Here is a 22,096-nt window from a genome sequence, read left to right as displayed (position 1 = left end):
CATGAATAAAGCAGACAGACTCTCTCTGACACAGTATAAATATCTGAGACTAAAATAGTAACTGTACAAGTGTATTTTACTAATCCATTACAATTGCTCTAAAATCATTGTAAAGAGTTGAATATAAAATATTTATGCATCATTATATTAACTGAATGCCATCAAAGCACCAATCTGAGGTGTCCTCTGGCTACAACTGTCATATTATTAAATGTAGGGAAAGAATCGTAAACTTCCTTCCTAGGGTTACAGTTCATAAACAGAGATTAGATTACCTCAAAAAAGGGTGTCCATTCCATCTTTGTTTTGTGTTGATTTACCCCATTTGGTATAAAATTGAGAGTTGTAATACATACAAAATATTATTGCTCAAATTAAAAGTGTCTTTGAAGCAAAAGTACCTGGGACTTTTGTTAAAGTGATTTCAGACAGTGTCATTGAAAGAATACAGAATTTGAGTAGATTAATATTAGAGCTCAAATAAGTATTATGTGACCTTAGGCAAATTATGTAACCTCTCTGAGCCTCAGTGTCCTTGTCTGTAAACATAAAGATCACAACTTAAAAATTGTAATGAGGGATAAATAAAATAATATTTTAAAACTGCCTAGCACAAGGAAGCAACTTTATAAATATTAATCCTCTTCTGAGAGAAAATGTGGCATATTACAATCATCCTGGGTAACTACATTTCTACAAAACTAAAGTGAATCAGCAATGCTCTCCCTTGTGTACCAGTGCCTTTATTATACATTCATCTAAATTATATTTTCCCATCCCTTTGTAATAAATTATTTATCTCAAATTATTAACCATAGAACATGGAAATAACACAACGTTAAAGTGCTATTTCATGAATTCAAATTATTCATGGTCTTTTAATGGCCATATTTATATTTTTTCAACGGGCACAAAAGCATGTTGAAAAGAAAAAAAATAACAATGCACTCCTACCTGACATACTCTATGGATTCCAAAGTCTCCTTTGATCCAAAAATATGAGAAATGCCCATACCCTGTCTGAAACAGATACGCAGCAACCAGAACCCGAATGTGCATGTACACAGGCAAAAACTGTTGACAAAAATAAATAGATAAAATATATGTTAGCACTAACTATACCTAAATTTATCATAACCAGTACATTTAACCAAGATAAGAGAGCATCATTATCACTCAGCATTAGCTAATGAAAAGATTTATTCTCAAAAATTAGGTATTATACCAAGGGTTTTTAAAAAGTAGACTTTGGAATCAAATAGACCTAGATCCAAATTCTGATTGTGCTACCTACTAGCTATGTGACATTAATACTGAGTTTTCTAAACTGTAAAATGAGACTATCTTCTCCTTCCTCAAAGGGTCTTGTGATAAATGTGAAATATTTTTGTATGTTTCATCCAATTTGAATTAAATATATGATATCCATAATTAATCACCATATATGCTGAATACAAGGTCACTCAGCATTTCACATTTTTCCCAATGAGAAGATAAAAAACAAAACAAAATCCTACATTTTTGGCCCCCCAATTATATATACTTTAGACTTATAAATAAAATGCCTACTTACACTACTTCATTATTTAGCAAAAAATACACATTTAAAAAACATATACAAACATAATTCAGAAATATTATTTCCCTCCTACACTTATTTTATAAGACAATTTTATTTTATACTCCTACATCAATGTTTCATCATGACCAAGACACTCAGAATCATTTATCATCATTTTCAGAGCATCACATCCTGACTTCTAAGCTGAATGAAATATAACATATATCTAAGTTATATTTTATGGAAGTCACTGGAAATATTTTTTCATTTGTAAGTACTAATTCTCTTAGCCTTAGATCACTGTCATTGCACCTTTCTGACACTGATTAGTCTCTTAGGTGTATGTTCATGATCTCCACAACACAGCTAGCATACGGCTTTTTAAAACGATCTTTAGAGGGCTTGATCAGTGACAGCCAGCCTTTATCATTACAAGACCATTATTTTAGAATAATTACTAAATCCATGTAAAAAATTTCTGGATTCTATTTTATAGGTTTATCTGATTACCTCTGTAATTATCCAGCATTAACACTACTTATGGCCACTTTAGGTTAATTCAGCTTCCCCAAGTGGTATGTTGCAGGATAAAATAAAATAACTGAGCAGATGCCTTAAACAGATTTTATAAGGCCTTGAACTTATATATCTTTTGTATACATCCTTAAAAGCATCTTGAAGATATCTTTTTCTTTCCTGATGGATAATATTTTTTTCTGGAAGGAACGCCCCCCCCCCGGAATTACACTAAGTCATAAATTCTTCAACATAGCCTCCACTCTAGTCTGTTAGAGTCTCTGTCCCCTAAACTGCTCCTTCCTGTGCTTCCCTGTCATCTCTCCTTTGTTTACCTGTTCATTCTACCCTGGGATGTTCTCTTAGCCACTTTTTGCTAATTTAAATCCTATTAAGAGCTCTGTTCAAAATTTCCCACCTTTTATTCTCAGATGAAAGTCATTTCTCCTTCCTTTGAGTTCCTATAGCACCAACGATCTCTATATCAGAGTTTTTATTTATTGCTTTTCATCATTAGTTCTTTTTAAATGTCTTATCTCATCATTAGATCAGAAATTTTCAATGAAGGTGTAACACAACAGAATCATCGGGATGGAGGTAGGAATATAGGTTATATAGAAATAACCTCAAAATTTATCTAATTTAAACCTGGATCTTTATCTCATTTTTGAATGCACTCTAAAATATTCCTTTCATGTATGTGAACACTTTTTAATAGCTGAAAACATACAAATTCCCAAGGCAATCTACTGCATTTTCAGATGATCATTAATTGTTAATAAAGTTCCTTTTCATGAAAAGTTGAAATCTAACTCTATGTAAAAGCTACCAACTTAAGCTCTCTAGGGCAGTACTGTGCAATGAAAATAAAATGTGATACACATGGTAAATTTTTAATGTGGCTGCCAGACATTTAAAAGGGTAAAAGTAAAATTAATTTAATTAATACACTTTATCTAACTCAATATACCCAATATATTATCATTCCAACATGTACTGAGATATTTTATATTCTTTTTTCATACCAAGTTTTTAAACTTCGTATGCATTTATCATAATTAATCATATTTATTTTGCATGTATTTCACATTTACAGCACATCTCAAATTCCTACCAGCTATATTTCCAGCTCTCAAGCCAAGTGTGGCTACCAAAATGGAGAGTATAGCTCTAGAGCCATATACATGCACTTAATTACTCTTACATCTGATTATTCTATAAGTATATGAAAACAGATGTCAAACCGAGGTTAACCATTTCCAATCACTTTAACCACTCCCCATTAGAACAGGCTTTTGAGTTCCTTCAAACTGGGTCTGGGCCCTCCATATTGAGACTTGATTATATTTAAACAGCAAGTACAACCATTTAAAGTGAATTAATCACTATTATAACAATTTTCAAAGTTCCTACCAATGTTGGATTATTGCAAATTTCATGTAATACTTCTCCCAACATTTTATTTTAAGATACTTTAAACCAACAGAAAAGTTTGAAGAATAGTACAACAAATACCCATCTACCAAGCTAATCCACTTAAAAGTATATTGCAGACCACAGGACATCATCCCTAAATATTTTAGCAAGTATCACCTAAGAAGAAAGAATAGTTTCTTACATGACCATATTAGCATTATAACTCCCAAGAAATGTAATAGTATTTACCATACAATCCATATTCAAATTTCCCTGCTTGGCCCAGTAATATCCTTTATGATTTAAAAAAATTTTTTTTCATTTAGAAAACTTGAACCTAGAATCACAGACTGCATTTAGTTTTCATTCCTCTTTTGTCTCCTTTAATCCAAATTGTTTTTCTCTTTGTCTTTCAAGAGTTAAGTATTACTTATAACAACATTTTAGTATTGAAAGTATATGTAAAAAAAATAATAATAAAAGTATATGCAGAATACAACTTCATTAGAATTAATAGCTAGCCTGACTTCTAGTTCTGTTCTTTTTCTAGCCCCACAAAACCTCCCTTAAGACTTTTTATTTAGGTTCCTTCACAAAAGTTATTTACAAACTCTCAAACAACAAAAAAGCGACAATGGCACACAAAATCATCTACTGTATATACCTAATTTGCTGTACCTTCTATATTAAATTCACAGCATTTTTTCCATATCTAAGTTGTATTTTAATGTTTATACCAACAATTGCAATCTGCCAGACCATATGGATTATTTTAATAAGTCTCTGTAATTTTTGACATAGTTTCTTCTATTTTAGTATAAAAACATGGCACAACTAAAGTTTGACATATTTAACTCAAAATAAAAATCATTAAGATTAGGTAGTTAAAATAATCATGACCATTAAAAACAGTTTTTAATGAGGGTAAGCCCTCAAATATCCAAGAATCAAGTCCCAAAATATGTTATAACCTATGTTAAAAATGCTTTGCCAATGTAGATACAGGTAATTTTTAACCACAAAATTCTACATAAAAGAACAGAGATGTGTTAATTAATCATAGCAAATTATCTGTTAATGAAAAGTATGTTCTTCCAGAACAGAGATTTTTTAAATTGTAATTTGGAATGTACTGGGATATAGTATAAGATATGTTAGAATGCTAGCTTGGCAAATTATAAGAATGCCAAATTGCTTTCATCCTTTTATGATCCAAATCCTTTCTGGTATGACTGAATTGAAGAACCAAATGTGTGATTATTTCTATTTGATTTTTTCATGGTAATATCATCCTTTAATATGTCAGCAATTAATTATGTCTCTAAGTAGCATTTTCTTAAAACAAAACCCTTTCCCACCAGCCTCAAATTAATCTAAAATTTCTTCATATGTCACAGATATTTCTCCAATTCAATATTCATCTCTACTTACTTTGTAGAGAATCTGCCAAATTTATCCTACAATTTTTGAACTGGCTTATAAACTAATTCTTACTATTTTCCTCTCTCTTTGTTTTGGATCTCTTCTGTGTTTGTTTTTCCATAATTTCTTGAATTCACTGGGTCCCCTTCAGCTGCAGTGTCACAGGAGTTTCACTGCTGTCACAAATATACATATCATAGCCCCACGATTTCAGTAAAAATACTCCTTCCTCTGTTTTTTGCCCTTCAAACAAGCCATTCACAAAATCACTAGCAATTTTTGAAAATAATAAAGAGGCTTAGTGAAGAATAACATTAGTATTTTCTAATTGTTAGAGATACCTGAAAACCCACAAGATTTATTCACCTTCTTAACAGCTGCTATGGAATTTCAAAATAATCCTTTCTGGGCAACATTCCCCTATTATCTCAACTTAAAATTGATTCAACGTTAAACTGAACTGTTTTATGTTAAATTACTGTTTATAGATGTATACTTTATATAAGCAAATAAAGCAATAAAAACCAGTTCAGTAGTTTCTAAATTATGAAAGAATGTTAAATTTTTAAAGCATATTTTATAGAAATCAGTTTGTATCTTCACTATAAAAAAATATGAAAAGTGCTTATTAGATGCCTAGGTTCACTCTTAAAAGCTTGTTTTAACTGTATGTAGCTGTAATGTTACAATTCTGGATACATTTTCCTACCCCTACCAAATCCAAGGTATCCTCAGATTATGAGAATCCTATGCCTTTAAGAAAATAGGGAAAAGGAAAAAATGATTTTGTCTGGGTATGAAAGGCACTAGTGAACAAAGGAACCGTCCTCTATCTCATGAAAGAGGTAACACTTAGGAAGTTTGGCACATACTACATGGTCAACAATGGCAGGCCATCAGCATTTGAGTACTCTGAATACTGGGGCAAGAGAGCTCTAAGTTTTTTAAGCTTTATATAAAAATGGTTGGTCAAAGTTCCTAAAATACAGTGAAGTTTATGATATAAAATATAATCATTTAATGTCTACATGACATTCTTTCCTGTATTTTCTGTACTTAAATTCAGAATACTGTAAGACAAATATCAATATGATACCACTTTTATCTGGAATCTAATAAAAATGATACAAAAGAACTTATTTATAAAACAGAAACAAACTCATAGATTTCAAAAGCAATCTTACAGTTACCAGAGGGGAAACTGTAGGGGTGGGAGAAGGAATTGGGAGATGGGAATAATGTATACACACTACTGTATAAAATAGATGATTAACAAGAACCTACTATATAGCTCAGGGAAACCTACTCAACACTTTGTAAAAACCTCTATGGGAAAAAAGAAGGGGTATACATATATATCTGTATAACTGATTCACTTTGCTATAAACCTGAAGCTAATAAAACACTGTACGTCAACTATACTCCAATAAAATTTAAAAAATACTTACCGTACTTGCTCCAGAAATATGATAAATTAAAATCACGAGCTGCATCCAGCCTTTCCATTCATCTGTTTGTTCTCTATTTAATACTTTAGTCTGTGTAAAAGAACCAAAATTTGTTTTAAAATTCATCATGAAGCTACTATTTGAACAATATATACTAGGTATGTTAAAAATTTTTCTTACAGGATATAAAGCAAATGCCTCTTTCAAAAGAACCTTAGGAGAAAAGTAGTTAAAGATGGTCACTGTCATTTTACTTCTTGATAAAAGCAATAATAAAACTATAATATGAATTCGAGAACTAATATAAACCAAAAGAGATTTAAAATATTTAAGTCGATACTTATGGTTTTACATTAAGATTACTTTAAAGCTACGAAGATGTGTTTGTAAATCTAAAAAAATTGGCATCTTCTGATTCTCTTTAAGAAAATCTTAGCATTTCGGTTATAAAAGCTTTTATAGTTCTTTTACACTTTATTTTGGAAAAAAGAAAAAGCTCTATTATGATACTTTATTTTCCCTAGAATAGTCCCTCCCGGAGATGAATTGATTAATCATCACTCATATGAAAGTTATTTTTTACAAAAGAACTTATTAATTCAAATAAATCATGACTTATGAAGGAGTTACATTAATATTCTGAGCAATTGCAATAATACTAAAAAAGGAATTTGGAATATTGTGAACATTGCTCACATTATTATGTAAGTTCTAATTTTTGTGTACATTATGTCTGATTATATAAATATATAATTATAAAAGTGTTTACACATATAGGCATTTATTAGTGTAAGTATATTTTTAACATAAAAAATAGTAACACTGCATGTTTGAAAAACATTACAAGATTGGTAGCACCCTGACTTTCTCCATCCTTAAACAGGCAAAATAACACCAAGGCATGATATCTTTTTCGCAGGTTTTTTCCAACTTTTCAACAATCTTCATGAAACTCTGAAACTTCTCCCAACTATTTCAAAAAAACAAGTTAAGAGTCCACTAAGTGAAGTACAACTGCAATATTCCTTCATCCTCTTCTATTTCTTTAATCTAGACTTTGTAATGAGCTGAGAAGGATAACATGAACTAAAAAGAAAACGACTCTTACCTCTTTAGTATTTTCATTGTAAAATACTCCCAAAACCAAGATGTAAATAATTGGAATAAAGAAAGTTGAATGTGTATAAAATTTGTTTTCCTTCATAAATAGATTTGCACGGTCACACATATAGAAATAAGCCATAATCAGGCCAAGTTTGCAAAAAGACTGTAAAAGTATTTCTAATGGAGACACAGGGGGATTGATGATATTTTTCTTTTCTTCTCCACTTTCCAAATCAGTACATGACTTATTCTTCCGATGAGTGTTACGATGAATTATGTAAAAAATTAAATATCCAATAATGGACAGAGTGAAAAAACAAGCAGCTAGTTTCTGTATGAGAGTAAGAGGAGGCTGAGGTTGACAACAGGAACCATCTACAGGCTTCAAAATCTTATTGCAGTACACGTTCATAAGAATCATTGCACTCTGTGAACAAATCAAGTTATCTGGTTATTATCTTGTCAGTAATGTATTTCGCATTAGATTTTCTCCTGTGAATACTACTGACTTTTCAGCACTGAAACCAAAATGCTTTTGTACTTTTTGCTACCATTTCCCAAACATTCATGAAAATAATGATATTCCTTCAATCTTTGAATAACTAGTTCAGGGTTTTTCAAACTTCTTAGGCTATGATCCATAATGAAAAATTCATTTTGTGATGTGACTCAGAACACATATATGGGAAACAATACCTATCCTTACTACTTGGAATACATCTGACTTTTTTCTATTCTTTTCTTAAAAACAAAAACAAAAACAAAAAACTGATTTCATGGCTTCTAATGGGCTTTGGTTACAAAAATTCTGACAGATGTCAAGGACCAAAGAGTTTTAATTAGTACATCTTCAATACATAAGATACCAAGATATATTGAGAGAATCCCAATCTTTAGATGTAAAAAAAGAATATAAAATAACACCACCAAAACCCAATAAATCCTTAGCTAACAATATTTATAATATGTTGGGGGTTCCCATTGTGGGCTCTGCAGTAATGAACCTGACTAGTATCCATGAGGATCTGGGTTCAATCCCTGGCTTCACTCAGTGGGTTAAAGATCCAGCGTTGCCATGAGCTGTGCTGTAGGTTGAAGAGGTGGCTTGGATCTGGCATTGCTATGGCTGTGGCATAGCTCTGATTCGACCCCTGGCCCAGGAACTTCCATATGCCTCAGGTGCAGACATAAAAAGCAAAACAAAACAAAACAAAAGAATAATATGCCTTTCATTTGGTTTATTTGGTTCATAGTTTATGGACTAATTAGGATTCAACAGTTTTCAGATTTCTAGCTTTAAATAAAGTGTAGAATCTTCAACATGGTTTCATTATAATAAAAATATCCTAGGCAAGCTGTCAAGATTCTTTCTAGCTGAAGCTTCAGTCAAATCTAGTTTTATAAAAACTTTATAGTTTAGGCAGCTTTAGAACTCTAAGATGATTACATTGATTAAGTCTAAAGCATTCAAAGTACTCAACTATTTAGAAAATCTCATTCTGTTAGCTCTGAGATTTTAGGAGATTCTGAGTCTGGAACTCTTGCAGAAGTAGCCCACAAATTCCATCCCAAGGCTCTTAAACAGTTCTGGGGGGGTCCACAAAGCCCCTGGAAATATAAAGGAAATCTGTGTGTGTGTGTATGCAAACATGCATTTTTTTCTGCAGGAGAGGAATAATGGAATGATTATTTTTTAGCAGATATGGGAGTTATGTTATCCTCAAAAAAATTTGGAAGCACTGCTTTATAAGGAAATAACTAAATAATATTTGTACTATCTGTGGAAATTTATATTATGTAGTCCTTTTTCATACTTAACCAAAAATCCCTTTGCATCCATCAATCTGGATTTGTTCAATATCTTACTTTGTACGTGGAATAATGCTTAGGGTATGAGAACTATAAGGATATAATAAATATTGTTCCACATATTAAAAAAATTTTTTCTTTGCAAAAGCTTAATCTTGTAAATTTAAGGTTTAAAGCAAAGAAAACATAAAGCAGTAGTTTTCAAACAGGAGTGTGCTGAGAACTTACAAGTTTTGACCAAATGACATATCCTGAGAGTGACTAGCACTCACTAAATGATGTCTCATTTCCTCCCTTCCATAACTTTCTCCCTGAGAGTGTACTAACACTCTCACTTATGTATTCAGCTTGGTGATGGATAGCAAAATTATTTCTAGATCTATGTTTAGACAGAAGAACTACAAGTAATTAAGACTGCAATAAAATTATTTATTACCATGTTATAGTGACATACAGTTATATTCAATTAGATATTATTGTCTCTACTGACAGACAGAAGAATTCTTACAGTTTCTCTGCTTGATTCAGGGAGATGTAAGCCATCCAAAGATTCCATGATAGTTTCTTGAGCAATTAATTTGGAAACACTGAACATCTTAACATTTGATTTAGAATTTCTGGTACTACTATTCAAAATGCTGACTGCAGCTTCATTGTAGGCATCTATCTTCTCATTAGTGATCATTTTCCTATTTTCACTTAACAGATCTTCATAAACGGGATCTGCACATGAAACATATTTTCAAAAATATTTAAATATCCCTATTGATAGAATTTATAATCATGCAAATAAGTTAACTGCATTTCATATTTTATTCTTAAAGTTCAAAGAACCCTGGGCACCTAATAATTCACTTTTAAATAAAGCTGGCCAAGGTTTAAAACAGATTTCCTATCTCATATAATTTTTTGTTTTCCTGTCTTTTTGGGGCTGCACTCGTGGAATATGGGGGTTCCCAGGCTAGGGGTCGAAACAGAGCTACAGCTGTCAGCCTACATCAGAGCCACAGCAACATAGGATCAGAGCTGCATCTGTGACCTACACCACAGCTCATGGCAATGCTGGATCCTTAACCCACTGAGTGAGGCCAGGGATCAAACCCGTATCCTCATGGATGCCAGTTGGGTTCGTTAACCACTGAGCCATGATGGGAACTCCATTATATACAATTTTTTAATCAATCTACATATCTTTTAAAGAACTTTTGTCCCTCTTCTCTCTTGGGTACACAGCTTTCAGGAAACATTTTTATGTTCTAGCATGTCTTAAGAATTTAAAAATTTTGTATGATGGGTTTTATCAGGTAACAGGAAATTAAAACTGGCTTATAGAAGATGGCCTAGTTAAGAACAGGAGCCAATCTTTTTTTTCCCTCCTGTTGCTGCTTAATTTTTCAAACTTTGTTCACACAAGTAGAAGCAATACCATTAAGAATTGAAGTCTTCTATCACTTACCACAAATCATTTAAATTTAACTTTTCCTCTTTTAAGAGAAAGTTTAATAATGAGTCTATAAATGAAATAAGGATTTTGGAAGAGATTACCACCACTCTTGTTATTCCTTCCAGCTTGACATTAAACAGAAATAATCATGAGAGTTTCTGACCAACAATTTGAATTGCTTAAATACTCAAGGCATTTCATATTATGCTAGGCATTAAATAATGGACATTCAATAAACTCCTGAAATGAACTGATGTAATGTCAACTTTCTTTTAAAGAATTTCTTACCAAGTATGAACTAGATGGTCTGAATTTAAATATATTGTCAATTTCAAAGAATATTTACTTCCAAAAGTTTAATATTATGAACGATTTTTTCTATATTTCCCAATTATAATCAATATATTTGGTAAGAAATAAAATATCCAAAGCAAACATCTAATTTGCCTTTAGAACTTATTCTCCTTATTATATTCTGCAGCTCTTTTACCTCTTGAGACTCCTCAGAGAATATCTTTATTATTTATTTTTTACTTATTATATTTATTAGTCTGTCTGTTCCTTAAGTTCAAAAAAGCAAAGTAAATAACTCAAATTTATTCTAGTTTTGCAAATCTTATTTCAAAATTTATTCTCATAAAATAGTAATTTTGCTTCTTGAAATAGAAGATAATAAAAATCCGTGCTTCAAAATATATACAAAATGACATTTTTCATTACTCATCCCTTACCTTGTAAGACCCAATAAACATCACTAGTCTTTGCCAATTTTTCTAGAAGTGGTGCTATGGAGGTAATATTCATTTTATATTGGGAAAGGGCTTCATTGCTGCCATTGTGAATCTTGATAGACCACTACAAAGAAGTAAAAATTAAGAATTCAGTGTTTATCACAGAAAAAATTAAAGAATATAATTTCCTCTATTGTAACAAGGGTTATTAATTTAATTCCATTTTTATTCAATATTAGAATAAAATACAGTCAAATTATTTCATGAAATACATGAAGGCAGTTAGAAAAAGCTGATATAAAATCATACTTTCAATGTAAAACATCCAAGTAGAAAGAATGTAATTTTAGATATAAAATAATATTGACATTTACCATCAAATTTCCTAAGTTTATTCAGATCTTTTTATTAAAATTATCTGTCTAATTAAATGGAAATAGGAATTAAAATGTAAGTATAATCAAGAATTCTATTAAGTTAATTTTTCTTAGCATGTCCTTAAGTATGAAACAAAAACGATTGTGTAAAAATACAGATAGTAACTTACTGTGGCAGCTCCTGCTACAATCACATGAGGCTTTGCAACAGAATCCTGAAGAAAAAAAACCTTTATAATATTCAGTTCAGGGAATTAATACAAGTAATACCACTTTTTTCCCCCTTAAATTTAAGTTCTTCTTCCATTTAAATATGTTTTAATTTTCTAGGGTTCCTTACAGATTCTTGTTACAACAAGATGGACATTTTGGAAATATCCTAAAACCTTACCCAGTTATATGATTATACATGATGGCATGAGGCTTGTGTGGTTAATTATTTGGAGCTTTTAAAAATAAAAACAAGGAGTTCCTGTTGTGGCTCAGTGGTAACAAAACCAACTAGTATCCATGAGAATGTGGGTTCAATTCCTGGCCTCACTCAGTAGGTGAAATATCTGTGGTTGCCATGAGCTGAGGTGTAGGTCACAGATGTGACTCGAATCATGCATTGCTATGGCTATGGTGGAGGCTGGTAGCTGTAGCTCTGATTCAATCCATAGCCTGGGAACTTCCATATGCTATACCTGTGGCCATAAAAAAGGCAAAAAGGTAAAAAAACAAAATCCAAAAAAAAAGAAACAGGAAAAAAAAACAAAATTACTGAAATCTAATTCTGAGCAAACTGCGTAAAGCTCTAGTATATCATGTGAGTCGGTTAAAAGCTATTAGAAGTTTACAGTGTACACAATTTGTGTTAAATAAAATGCAGTGCTCTAAAGAAAAATGATACTTTGGGAAATCCAAATCTAGTATGTATTTTACAAAGTAAACTGATATTATTATTATAGACCACAATGTGGAGAAAATAACAAGGAGAAATTTGGTAGAAATCCTCATCTAATGCAAAATGTACTACTAACAACACTACCAATTATATAGTATTTAGTAGTTTACTAAGTATTTCTCTTAAATTATCTAATTTTAATATAGATTCTAACCACCTGTGAGAACAGCAGGAAGATATACATATATTATAGAAAAGGGCTATAGACTCAAGAGAAGTTTATAGGATATTGCTGAGGCCTGGCAGGGACAGAGCCAGAACTTAAGGTCTTCTGACTACTGAGTGCAATATACTTTCTACAACACACAAGACCTTATATTATAATCACATACACAGGAAACAATTAAAGCTAAGAAATTAGAAAAAGCCCAAAGACCCAAAGAGTACATATAGGTAGAAATGACATTTACTATTTTATTATGATGGTAAGATATGCTCAGTGTAGGTAACTATGAAAGCAGAGAAAAGTAATAAAATTAACCTATTCCTCATCAGAGAAATTTAGGTTTCAAATCTTGCATGCTCCACTTTATATTGCTATTTTAGTGAAACTTCCCCCTCATTCTTAGATATTTTCCCCTTCTTATCCTTCACACTGGTGAAGGATATTTTCCTTATACAATCCCTCTTGCCCCCTTCTCACTTTTGGCATAAAGCCTAATTCTCAAACTTCATGGAGAAGATAGAATTCATCTGGTTTGTGTGATCTTGCCTCCCTTCCTCCATTCTGACAACTTCATCCTTATACTCATCCAGCCTACCTTTCTCTGACAGGAGGGTAAAGAAAATGTATTCCTTTTTCTCTTAAAAGATAACCCTTTACTCTGCATCTATCTCTTCCCTTTTTACTTCTGGAGCAATACCTATAAATTAACTTGTCAAACTCCTACATTATCCATTTCATCCTTCTCTTCTTCCTTTCTTCAATCTACAAAGTGTTAAATCATCTTTACCACAAAAAAGTCTTCCGGAGTTCCTATCGTGGCACAGTAGAAACGAATATGACTAGGAACCATGAGGTTTTGGATTCGATCCCTGGTCTCGCTCAGTGGGTCAAGGATCCGGTGCTGCTGTGAGCTGTGGTGTAGGTTGCAGATGCGGCTTGGATCCTGCGTTGCTGTGGCATAGGCTGGCAGCTGTAGCTCCCATTAGACCCCTAGCCTGGGAACCTCCACATGCCATGGGTGTGGCTCTAAAATGAAAAAGAAAAGTCTTCCTTCAAAACTGTCTTCCCATTCACACTCTTAACCAACAATAACTTGGAAGAGCATACTGCGTTCACTATGCTAACTTATCTCTCATTTTTGCTTCAGTTTATCATGTTTTGATCCTGAGTTAATCATCCATTAAAACTATACTTGGGAGGAGTTGATGATGAGGTAGAAGGACTTAAATGAACTTACCTCCTCTCAGGAAAACACCATAATCACAACTAACTGCTGAATAACTACTGACAAAAAAGACTAAAACCTAGCAAAAAAGATATTCTAAATCCAAAGACAAAGAAAGAGCCAGAATGAGATGGCAGGAAGGGCATATCTATGATATAATCAAATCCCATAAGCATCAGGTGGGCAACCCACAAACTAGGAAATAATTGTATCATAGAAGTTCTCCAGCAGGAGTGAGAGTTCTGAGTCCCACGTCAGGCTCTTCAGCATGAGAATTTGGTATCGGCAGGAGTCCCCAGAGGATTTGGCTTTGATGGCCAGGAGGGCTTGATTCCAGGTACTCCAACAGACTGGGGGAAACAGAAACTTTGCCCTTGGAGGGTGCACACAAGGTCTTGTGTGCATCAGGATCAAGAGAAGAATCAAGTGGCCTCAGAGAAGCCTGACCTAGGCTGGTCTAGGAGTGTTTCCTGGGGAGGGCAGGGTGGGAGGGGGTGGCTGTGGCTATTTGTGAGGACAAGGACAATGGTGGTCGAGGCTCTGAGAAGTAATCATGGCATGAGCTCTCCTGAAGGCTGCCATTTTGACACCAAGACCTGGCCCCACCCAACAGCCTGTAGGCTCCAGTGCTGGGTCACCTCAGGTCAAACAACAATCAGGATGGGAACACAGACACACCCATCAGCAGACAGGTTGCTAAAGTCTTCCTGAGTCCACAGCCATCTCTAAATACATCTCCTGACACAGTTGTGCCTACCAGAAGGACAAAATCCAGCACCATCCACCAGTGTGCAGGCACAGTTTCTCCTACCAGCAAGCCTGAACAACCCTCTAGATGAGCCTCATCCACCAGGGGACAGAAACCAGAAACAAGAGGAAAAACAATCCTGCAGCCTGTGGAATAGAGACCTCAAACAAAAGAGTTAGAAAAAATGAGATGGCAGAGGAATAATTTTCGGCTGAAAGAACAAGCAAGATAAAACCCTAAAAGAACAACTATGTGAAGTAGATTAAGGCAAAAAAGAGTTCAGAGTAATGATCATAAAGAAGATCCAAGATCTAAGAAAAAGGAATGGAGGTATGGATTGAGACAATACAAGAAATGTTTAGCATGGACAGATTGAGAATGTGTGAGAAATGTTTAGCAAAGAGCTACAAGATATAAAGAACAAAAAGATCTGAACAATACAATAACTGAAATAAAAAACATCCTAGAATCAGAATAAATTAGGCAGAAGAATGGGTAAGTGAGCAGGAAGAATGGTGGAAATCACTGCCACAGGATCAGATCAAGAAAAAATAATGAAAACAAAGGAGAGCAGTTTGAGATACCTCTGGGACATTAAGCCCACTAACATTTGCATTATAGGGGTCCTAAAAGTAGAAGAGAGAAAAGACTTGAGAAAATATTTGAGGAGATAATAGCTGAAAACTTGCTTAATATGGGAAAGGGAACAGTCACCCAAGTCCAAGAAGCAGAGAGTCCCATACAAGATAAGACTAAGGTGGAACACAACAAGTCATATATTAATCAAATAACAAAAATTAAAGACAAAGAGAAAAAAATTAAAGAAGGGAAAAGCAAAAAATAACCTAACAAGGGACTCCCCATAAGGTTATCAGCTAATTATCAGTTCAAACTGTGCAAGCCAGAAGGATGTGACACAATATATTTATGGTGATGAAAGGGAAACTTAAAACAGAATACTTTCCCAACAAGGCTCTTGTTCAGAATCAACAGAGAAAAGCATTATAGTCAAGCAAAAGGTAAGAGAATTCAGCATCACCAAACAAGCTTTACAATAAATGCAAAAGAACTTCTCTTGGCAGAAAGAGGCACAACTAGAAAAAAGAAAATTATGAATGGGAAAGCTCATTGGTAAAGACAAACATACAGTAAATGTGCAAAACCAACCACACACAAACATGATATCAAAACAAGCAATTGTGAGAAGAGGAGAGTATAAACGCAGGATATTAGAAATACATTTGAAATTAAGAGACCAGCAACTTGAAACATCCATATATATATATATATATATATATATATATAGGCTGTTCTTATATATATATATATATAGGCTATATATATATATATATATATATAAGCTGTTATATCAAAACTTCATTGGGACTACAAGCTAAAAATCTAGGATACACACACACACACACACAACACACACGCATGCAAAGAAAAAGGAATCCAAACACAACACTAAAGACAATCATCAAATAACAAGAGAAGAGAACAAAAGAGGAAGGGAAGAAAAAAAACACCTAAAAAACACTGGGAATCAAGATGGTGGATGAGTAGGATATGGAGCTTACTTCTCCCACAAAAATATTAACAAAAAAATCTACATGTAGAATGATTTGAATAGAACATCTACTGAATTATGGGAAGAAGACTTCAGACTTCCATAAAGGGAAACAGAACCTTCACCTAACTGGGTAGAACAAAAGGAAAAAGAAGAGAGGGAAAAAGAGAAAAAAAAAGGAATCAGGATGAGACCAACACTCCTGAGCGAGAGCTGTGAAAAAGGAAAGGAATCCACACTCTGGGAGGGGAGATCAGCCAGGACAGAGGCAGAGCCTCAAAGCATCAGAGAAAAGCAAAGCAGCAGTCTGAGGAAGGTAAGGCAGAGAGAGAGCCACAGAGACAATCGATACCACCACCTGATTCAAAACAGCCTGAGACTCTCAGGCAGAAGGTGGGTGCTGAGACTTGGGTTTTGAGGTCAATTCTGGGGAGAGGATAAGTATTGGCTGTGTAGAAAAAGCCTGAGGAAGCTAGGGAGTGGTGTGGCATAGCAGAGGAGTATGGGAGGAGGCCTGGGCCCACCAGAGAAGCAAGGCACCATTGTTGCAGAGGATGAGAGGAAAGGAGGTGGACAGCTCTCAGGTCACAGGGGTGTTTGGGGTACAGGGGCAGGTACAAACTGCTGAAGCCATCTCAGACTCCAAAGGTAAGTGCAGCCTACTGCAACTGAGTCTCGTGACCAAGCACTGCCTGTTTCCTGAGTCACATTACAGAGTGTTGCTGTAGAGACCCTGGGGCACCGCCTCCAAAGCTCTGGGTGTCACTGCCATTGCTGAGGGTCCTGCACCAGGCAAAGCCTGCAACCCCCATCTCCCCATGGGTTGGTACCACTGCCAAGGGCCCAAGTAGTAGGCAGAACCATTGTCCCCACCTTCCTGGAAGCAAAGGCAGGCTATGCACCTGCACACCACCTATAAAAGGAATAACAGCCTGCACAAACTGAGGAAAGAGAGAGCAATCATCCAAACCAAAAGCAGTTCTCATGCCAAAAACAAAAATAGTAAGCCCTCACAGGCTACCCAGGGACATATGAACAGCCCTCCAAGACTACAGTAGATAATTGTTTTCTCTAAATTTGCAGAGTAAGAAAAATATAAGCAAAATGAAGAAGCACAGGAACCATTCCCAGTGAAAGAACAGGAGAATTCTGCTGAAGGAGCAATGAAATAGACATCTTCAGTCTACAGACACTTAGCTCAATAGGAGGTAAAGAAAATACTGAAGGAATTAAGAACAGATATCAACAGTAATGTAGACTAATTTTTAAAAGAACTAGAAACTATAAAGAGGAGCCAGGATAAATTAGAAAATTCATTTGCAGAGACAAAAGCTGAATTAAAGGCATGAAATAACTGAATGAATAATGCAGAAGAACGAATAAGCAACGATTAAGAGAGAATAATGGAAATTACCAAGACAGGATAGCAGATAGAAAATCAAATTAAAAAAATGAAAGTATTATAAGAGACCTACGGGTTAATATCAAATGGACCAATCTATGCATAATAGGGATTCCAGAAGAACAGGAAAAGGGGACTGAAAATATATATTTGAAGAAATTATGGCTGAAAATATTCCAAATCTAAAAAAAGAAGCCATTATCAAGATACTGGAAGCACAGAGGGCCCCAAACAAGTTGAACCCAAACAGATAAACACCAAGACATATTATAACAAAAATAGCAAAGGTAAAATAATAAGGATATTTGAGCCTTTATGACCATTAGTCTAAAGCAAACAGTATATAGGAAGGAGTTAACATACTTGAAAAAGAGTGCAACCACAAATCAAAAGCAATATATTCACAAAAACCAAAAAGAAGAGGACACAAGCATAAAATAAAAGGAAATCATCCAACCAAAAAAAAAAAAAAAGACAAAGGAGAAACATAGAATCAACTGGAAAACAATGTTTAAAATGGCAATAAATACATGGTTATCAATAGTTACCTTTAATGACAACAGATTGAATGCTCCAATCAAAAGACAGAGTGGCAGACTGAAGCTTAAAAAACAAGAGCTTAAAATATGCTGCTATGAGAGACCCACCTTAGGGCAGAAGGAAACATATAATAGAAAGTGAAGGGATGGAAAAAGATATTTCACACAAATGGAAATGACAGGAAAGTGGGAGTGGCAACACTTATATCAGACAAAACAGACTTTAAAACAAAGACCATAGAGAGAGATAAAAAAGGACACTATTTAATGATAAAAGGATCAATTCAGGGAGAGGATATTACACGTGTCAACATATATGCCCCTAATAAAGAAGCACCCAAATACATAAAATACTAACAGGCATAAAAAGGAGAAACTGATGGGAATATAATAATAGTAGGAGACTTTAACAGCCCACTTACACCAATGGGCAGACTCTCAAGACAGAAAATCAATAAGGTAACAGAGATCCTGAATGTCACAACAGAAAAGTTAGACTTAATTGATATTGTCAGGATATTACAAATCCCCCTCCCCCCAAAAATCCTTAAACTAGAATACACATTCTTTTCAAGTGCACATCAAACATTCTATAGGACTGACCACAAACTGGGGAACAAAACTAACCACAACCAATTTAAGAGTAGAGAAGTTATTTCAAGCATCATCTTTGACCACAATGGCATAAAACTAGAAATCAGCCACAGGAAAAGAAATGAGTAAAAAACTGGCTACATGGAAACTAAACAACATGCTACTAAAAAAAATCCAATGGGTCAATGATGAAATCAAAAAGGAAATGAAAAAAGTACCTTGAGACAAATCACAATGAAAACACAACCATACCAAATCTATGGGAGGCTGCAAAAGCAGTTCTTAGAGGGAAGTTCATGGTGATACATGCCTTCCTGAAAAAACAAGAAAAATCTCAAAGCTAATTTACCACTTATAAATTAGAAAAAGAACAAACAAAACCTAAAGTCAGCAGAAGGAATGAAATCATAAAGATCAGAGAGTAAATCAATAAAATAGAGATACAAAAAACTAGAAAAAAAAATCAATAAAACTAAGAACTGGTTCTTTGAAAGGGTAAACTAAATTGACATAAAATTCTGGCCAGACTAACCAAGAATAAGAGAGCGAGAACCCAAATAAGCAAAATAAGAAATGAAAAAGGAGAAAACTCAACAGTGACTGTAAAAATACAAAAAACATAAGAGAATACTATGAACAATTACATACCAACAATTTTGACAGCCTAGAAGAAATGGACACATTTCTATAAACATATAGCCTATCAAAACTGAATCAAGAAAAAATAGATAAACAAACTGATCACAAGAAATGAAATTGAATATGTAATAAAAAAAAACCTCTCTACAAACAAAAGTCAAGGACCAGATAGCTTCACAGATGAATTCTACCAAAGAACTTATACCAATCCTTCTTATACTTTACCAAAAGACTGAAGAATAAAGAACACTCACAAAAATATCCTATGAAGCCAACATATCCCTAATACCAAAATCAAATAAAGATACTACCAAAAAAGAAAATTATAGGCTGATATCTTTGATGAATACATATGGAAAAATCTGCAACAAAATTTTAGCCAACTAAATCTAACAACACATGAAAAAGAGCATACACTATGATGAAATGGGATTCATGACAAGTTGAAAGGATGATTCATCATATGCAAATCAATGTCATATACCACATCAACAAACATCAAAAACCACATGATCATCTCAATAGATACAACAAAAGATATAGACAAAATCCAACATCCATTCATGATAAAAACTCTTAACAAAGTTGGTATAGAGGGAACATATCTCTATATTATAGAAGCCATATATGACAAACCCACAGCCAAAATAATACTCAACAGAAGGCCTTCCTGCTAAAATCTAGAATAAGATAAGGATGCCCACTGTCACCACTTTTATTCAGCATAGTATTGGAAATCCTAGTCACAGTAATCAGACAAAAAAAAAAAAAATCCAAATTGAAAGAAAAGAGGTAAAATTGTCACTCTATGTAGATGACATGATACTATATATAGAAAACCCTAAGAACTCCACATAAAAACAACTCAAACTGATAAATGAGTTGAGCAGAGTAGCACAATACAAGATTAACATGCAGAAATTAGTTGCACTTCTCTATACTAACAACAAAATAAAGGTACAGAAAAAAGTACCTTTTAAAATTCCACCAAAAAAAAATTTACATACCTGAGAATGAACCTAAGCAAGGAGGTGAAAGACTCATACCCTGAGAAGTATAAAACATTAATAAAGGAAATTAAAGTGGATTCAAAGAAATGGAAAGATTCCATACTCCTAGATTGCAAGAATTAATATTGTTAAAATGGCCATACTACCCAAAACAATCTACAGATTTAATGCAATCCCTATCATGTTACCTATGACGTTTTTCACACACTAGAGCAAATAACTCCAAAATTTACATGAAACCATAAAAGACCCATAATAATCAAAGAAATCCAGAGAGGGTAAAACAACAACAACAAAAACCCCCAAAAAACCAAAGCAGTAGGCATAACTCTCCCATACTTCAGACAGTATCACAAAGCTATAGTAATTGAGACAGTGTGGTACTGGTACAAAAACAGACACATGTATCAATGGAACAGAGTAGACAGCCCAGAAATAAACCAGGACACCTACAGTCCATTAATCTTTGACAAGGGAGGCAAAATTATAAAATGGGAAAAAGTTTCTTCAGCAAGTAGTGTTGGGAAACTGGACAGCTGTATGTAAATCAATGAAACTAGAACACACCCTCACACCATGCACAAAAAATAAACTCAAAATGGCTTAAAGACTTACATATAAGACACCATAAAACCCCTAGAAGAGAATATGGGCAGAATATGTAAATATTGTAAATATCTATGCACCCAACATAGGGTCACCACAATATATAAAGCAACTGCTAACAACCTTAAAAGGAGAAATCAACTATAACACAATAATAGTAGGGGACTTTAACACCCCACTTACAGCAATGGACAGATCAACCAGACAGAAAATCAATAAGGAAACACAAGCCCTGAATGATGCATTAAGCCAGATGGACGTAGTAGATATTTTTAGGACATTCCACCCAAAAGCAACAGAATACACATTCTTCTCAAGTGCACATGGAACATTTTCTAAGATTGATCACATTCTGGGCTACAAATCCAACTTCAATAATGTTAAGAAAATTGAAATCATATCAAGGATCTTTTCCGACCACAATGCTATACGACTAGAAATTAACAACAAGAAAAAAACTGCAAAAAACACAAACACATGGAGACTAAACAACATGCTACTAAACAACCAATGGATCACTGAGGAAATCAAAGAGGAAATTAAAAAATACCTAGAAGCAAATGACAATGAAGATACGACACTCCAAAACCTATGGGATGCAGCAAAAGCCATTCTAAGAGGAAAGTTTATAGCAATACAAGCCCACCTCAGGAAACAAGAAAAAGCTCAAATCACAAGCTAACTTTACAAGAAGCTCGAGAGAGAAGAACAAACAAGACCTAAAGTTAGTAGAAGGAAAGAAATCATAAAGATCAGAGCAGAAATCAATGAAATAGAAACAAAAATAACCATAGAAAAGATCAATGAAACAAAAAGCTGGTTC

The 22,096-nt window shown here is 33.8% G+C and overlaps 1 protein-coding gene across 5 annotated transcripts in view; it reads right to left on the bottom strand.

Annotated features, from left to right (window-relative positions):
- The window catches only part of CASD1 (CAS1 domain containing 1), a 72,762-nt gene that overhangs the window by 14,562 nt on the left and 36,104 nt on the right, over positions 1 to 22,096 (bottom strand). For 3 of the 5 annotated variants that reach the window (XM_047752503.1, XM_047752501.1, XM_047752504.1), the window contains 6 exons: positions 11,999 to 12,058; positions 11,452 to 11,575; positions 9,785 to 9,999; positions 7,472 to 7,894; positions 6,364 to 6,453; positions 955 to 1,074 (listed from right to left, as the gene is read on the bottom strand). In XM_047752503.1, coding sequence (XP_047608459.1) covers positions 955 to 1,074; positions 6,364 to 6,453; positions 7,472 to 7,894; positions 9,785 to 9,999; positions 11,452 to 11,575; positions 11,999 to 12,058 — 1,032 coding nt within the window. The remainder of the gene's footprint in view (positions 1 to 954; positions 1,075 to 6,363; positions 6,454 to 7,471; positions 7,895 to 9,784; positions 10,000 to 11,451; positions 11,576 to 11,998; positions 12,059 to 22,096) is intronic. The other 2 variants (XM_047752502.1, XM_047752505.1) reach the window with 1 other exon arrangement.

Source organism: Phacochoerus africanus, chromosome 11 (genome assembly GCF_016906955.1).
Source record: "Phacochoerus africanus isolate WHEZ1 chromosome 11, ROS_Pafr_v1, whole genome shotgun sequence".
Lineage (NCBI taxonomy): Eukaryota > Metazoa > Chordata > Mammalia > Artiodactyla > Suidae > Phacochoerus > Phacochoerus africanus.
Note: the sequence above shows the minus strand (reverse complement) of the source record. Positions and strands in the feature narration are given on the sequence as shown.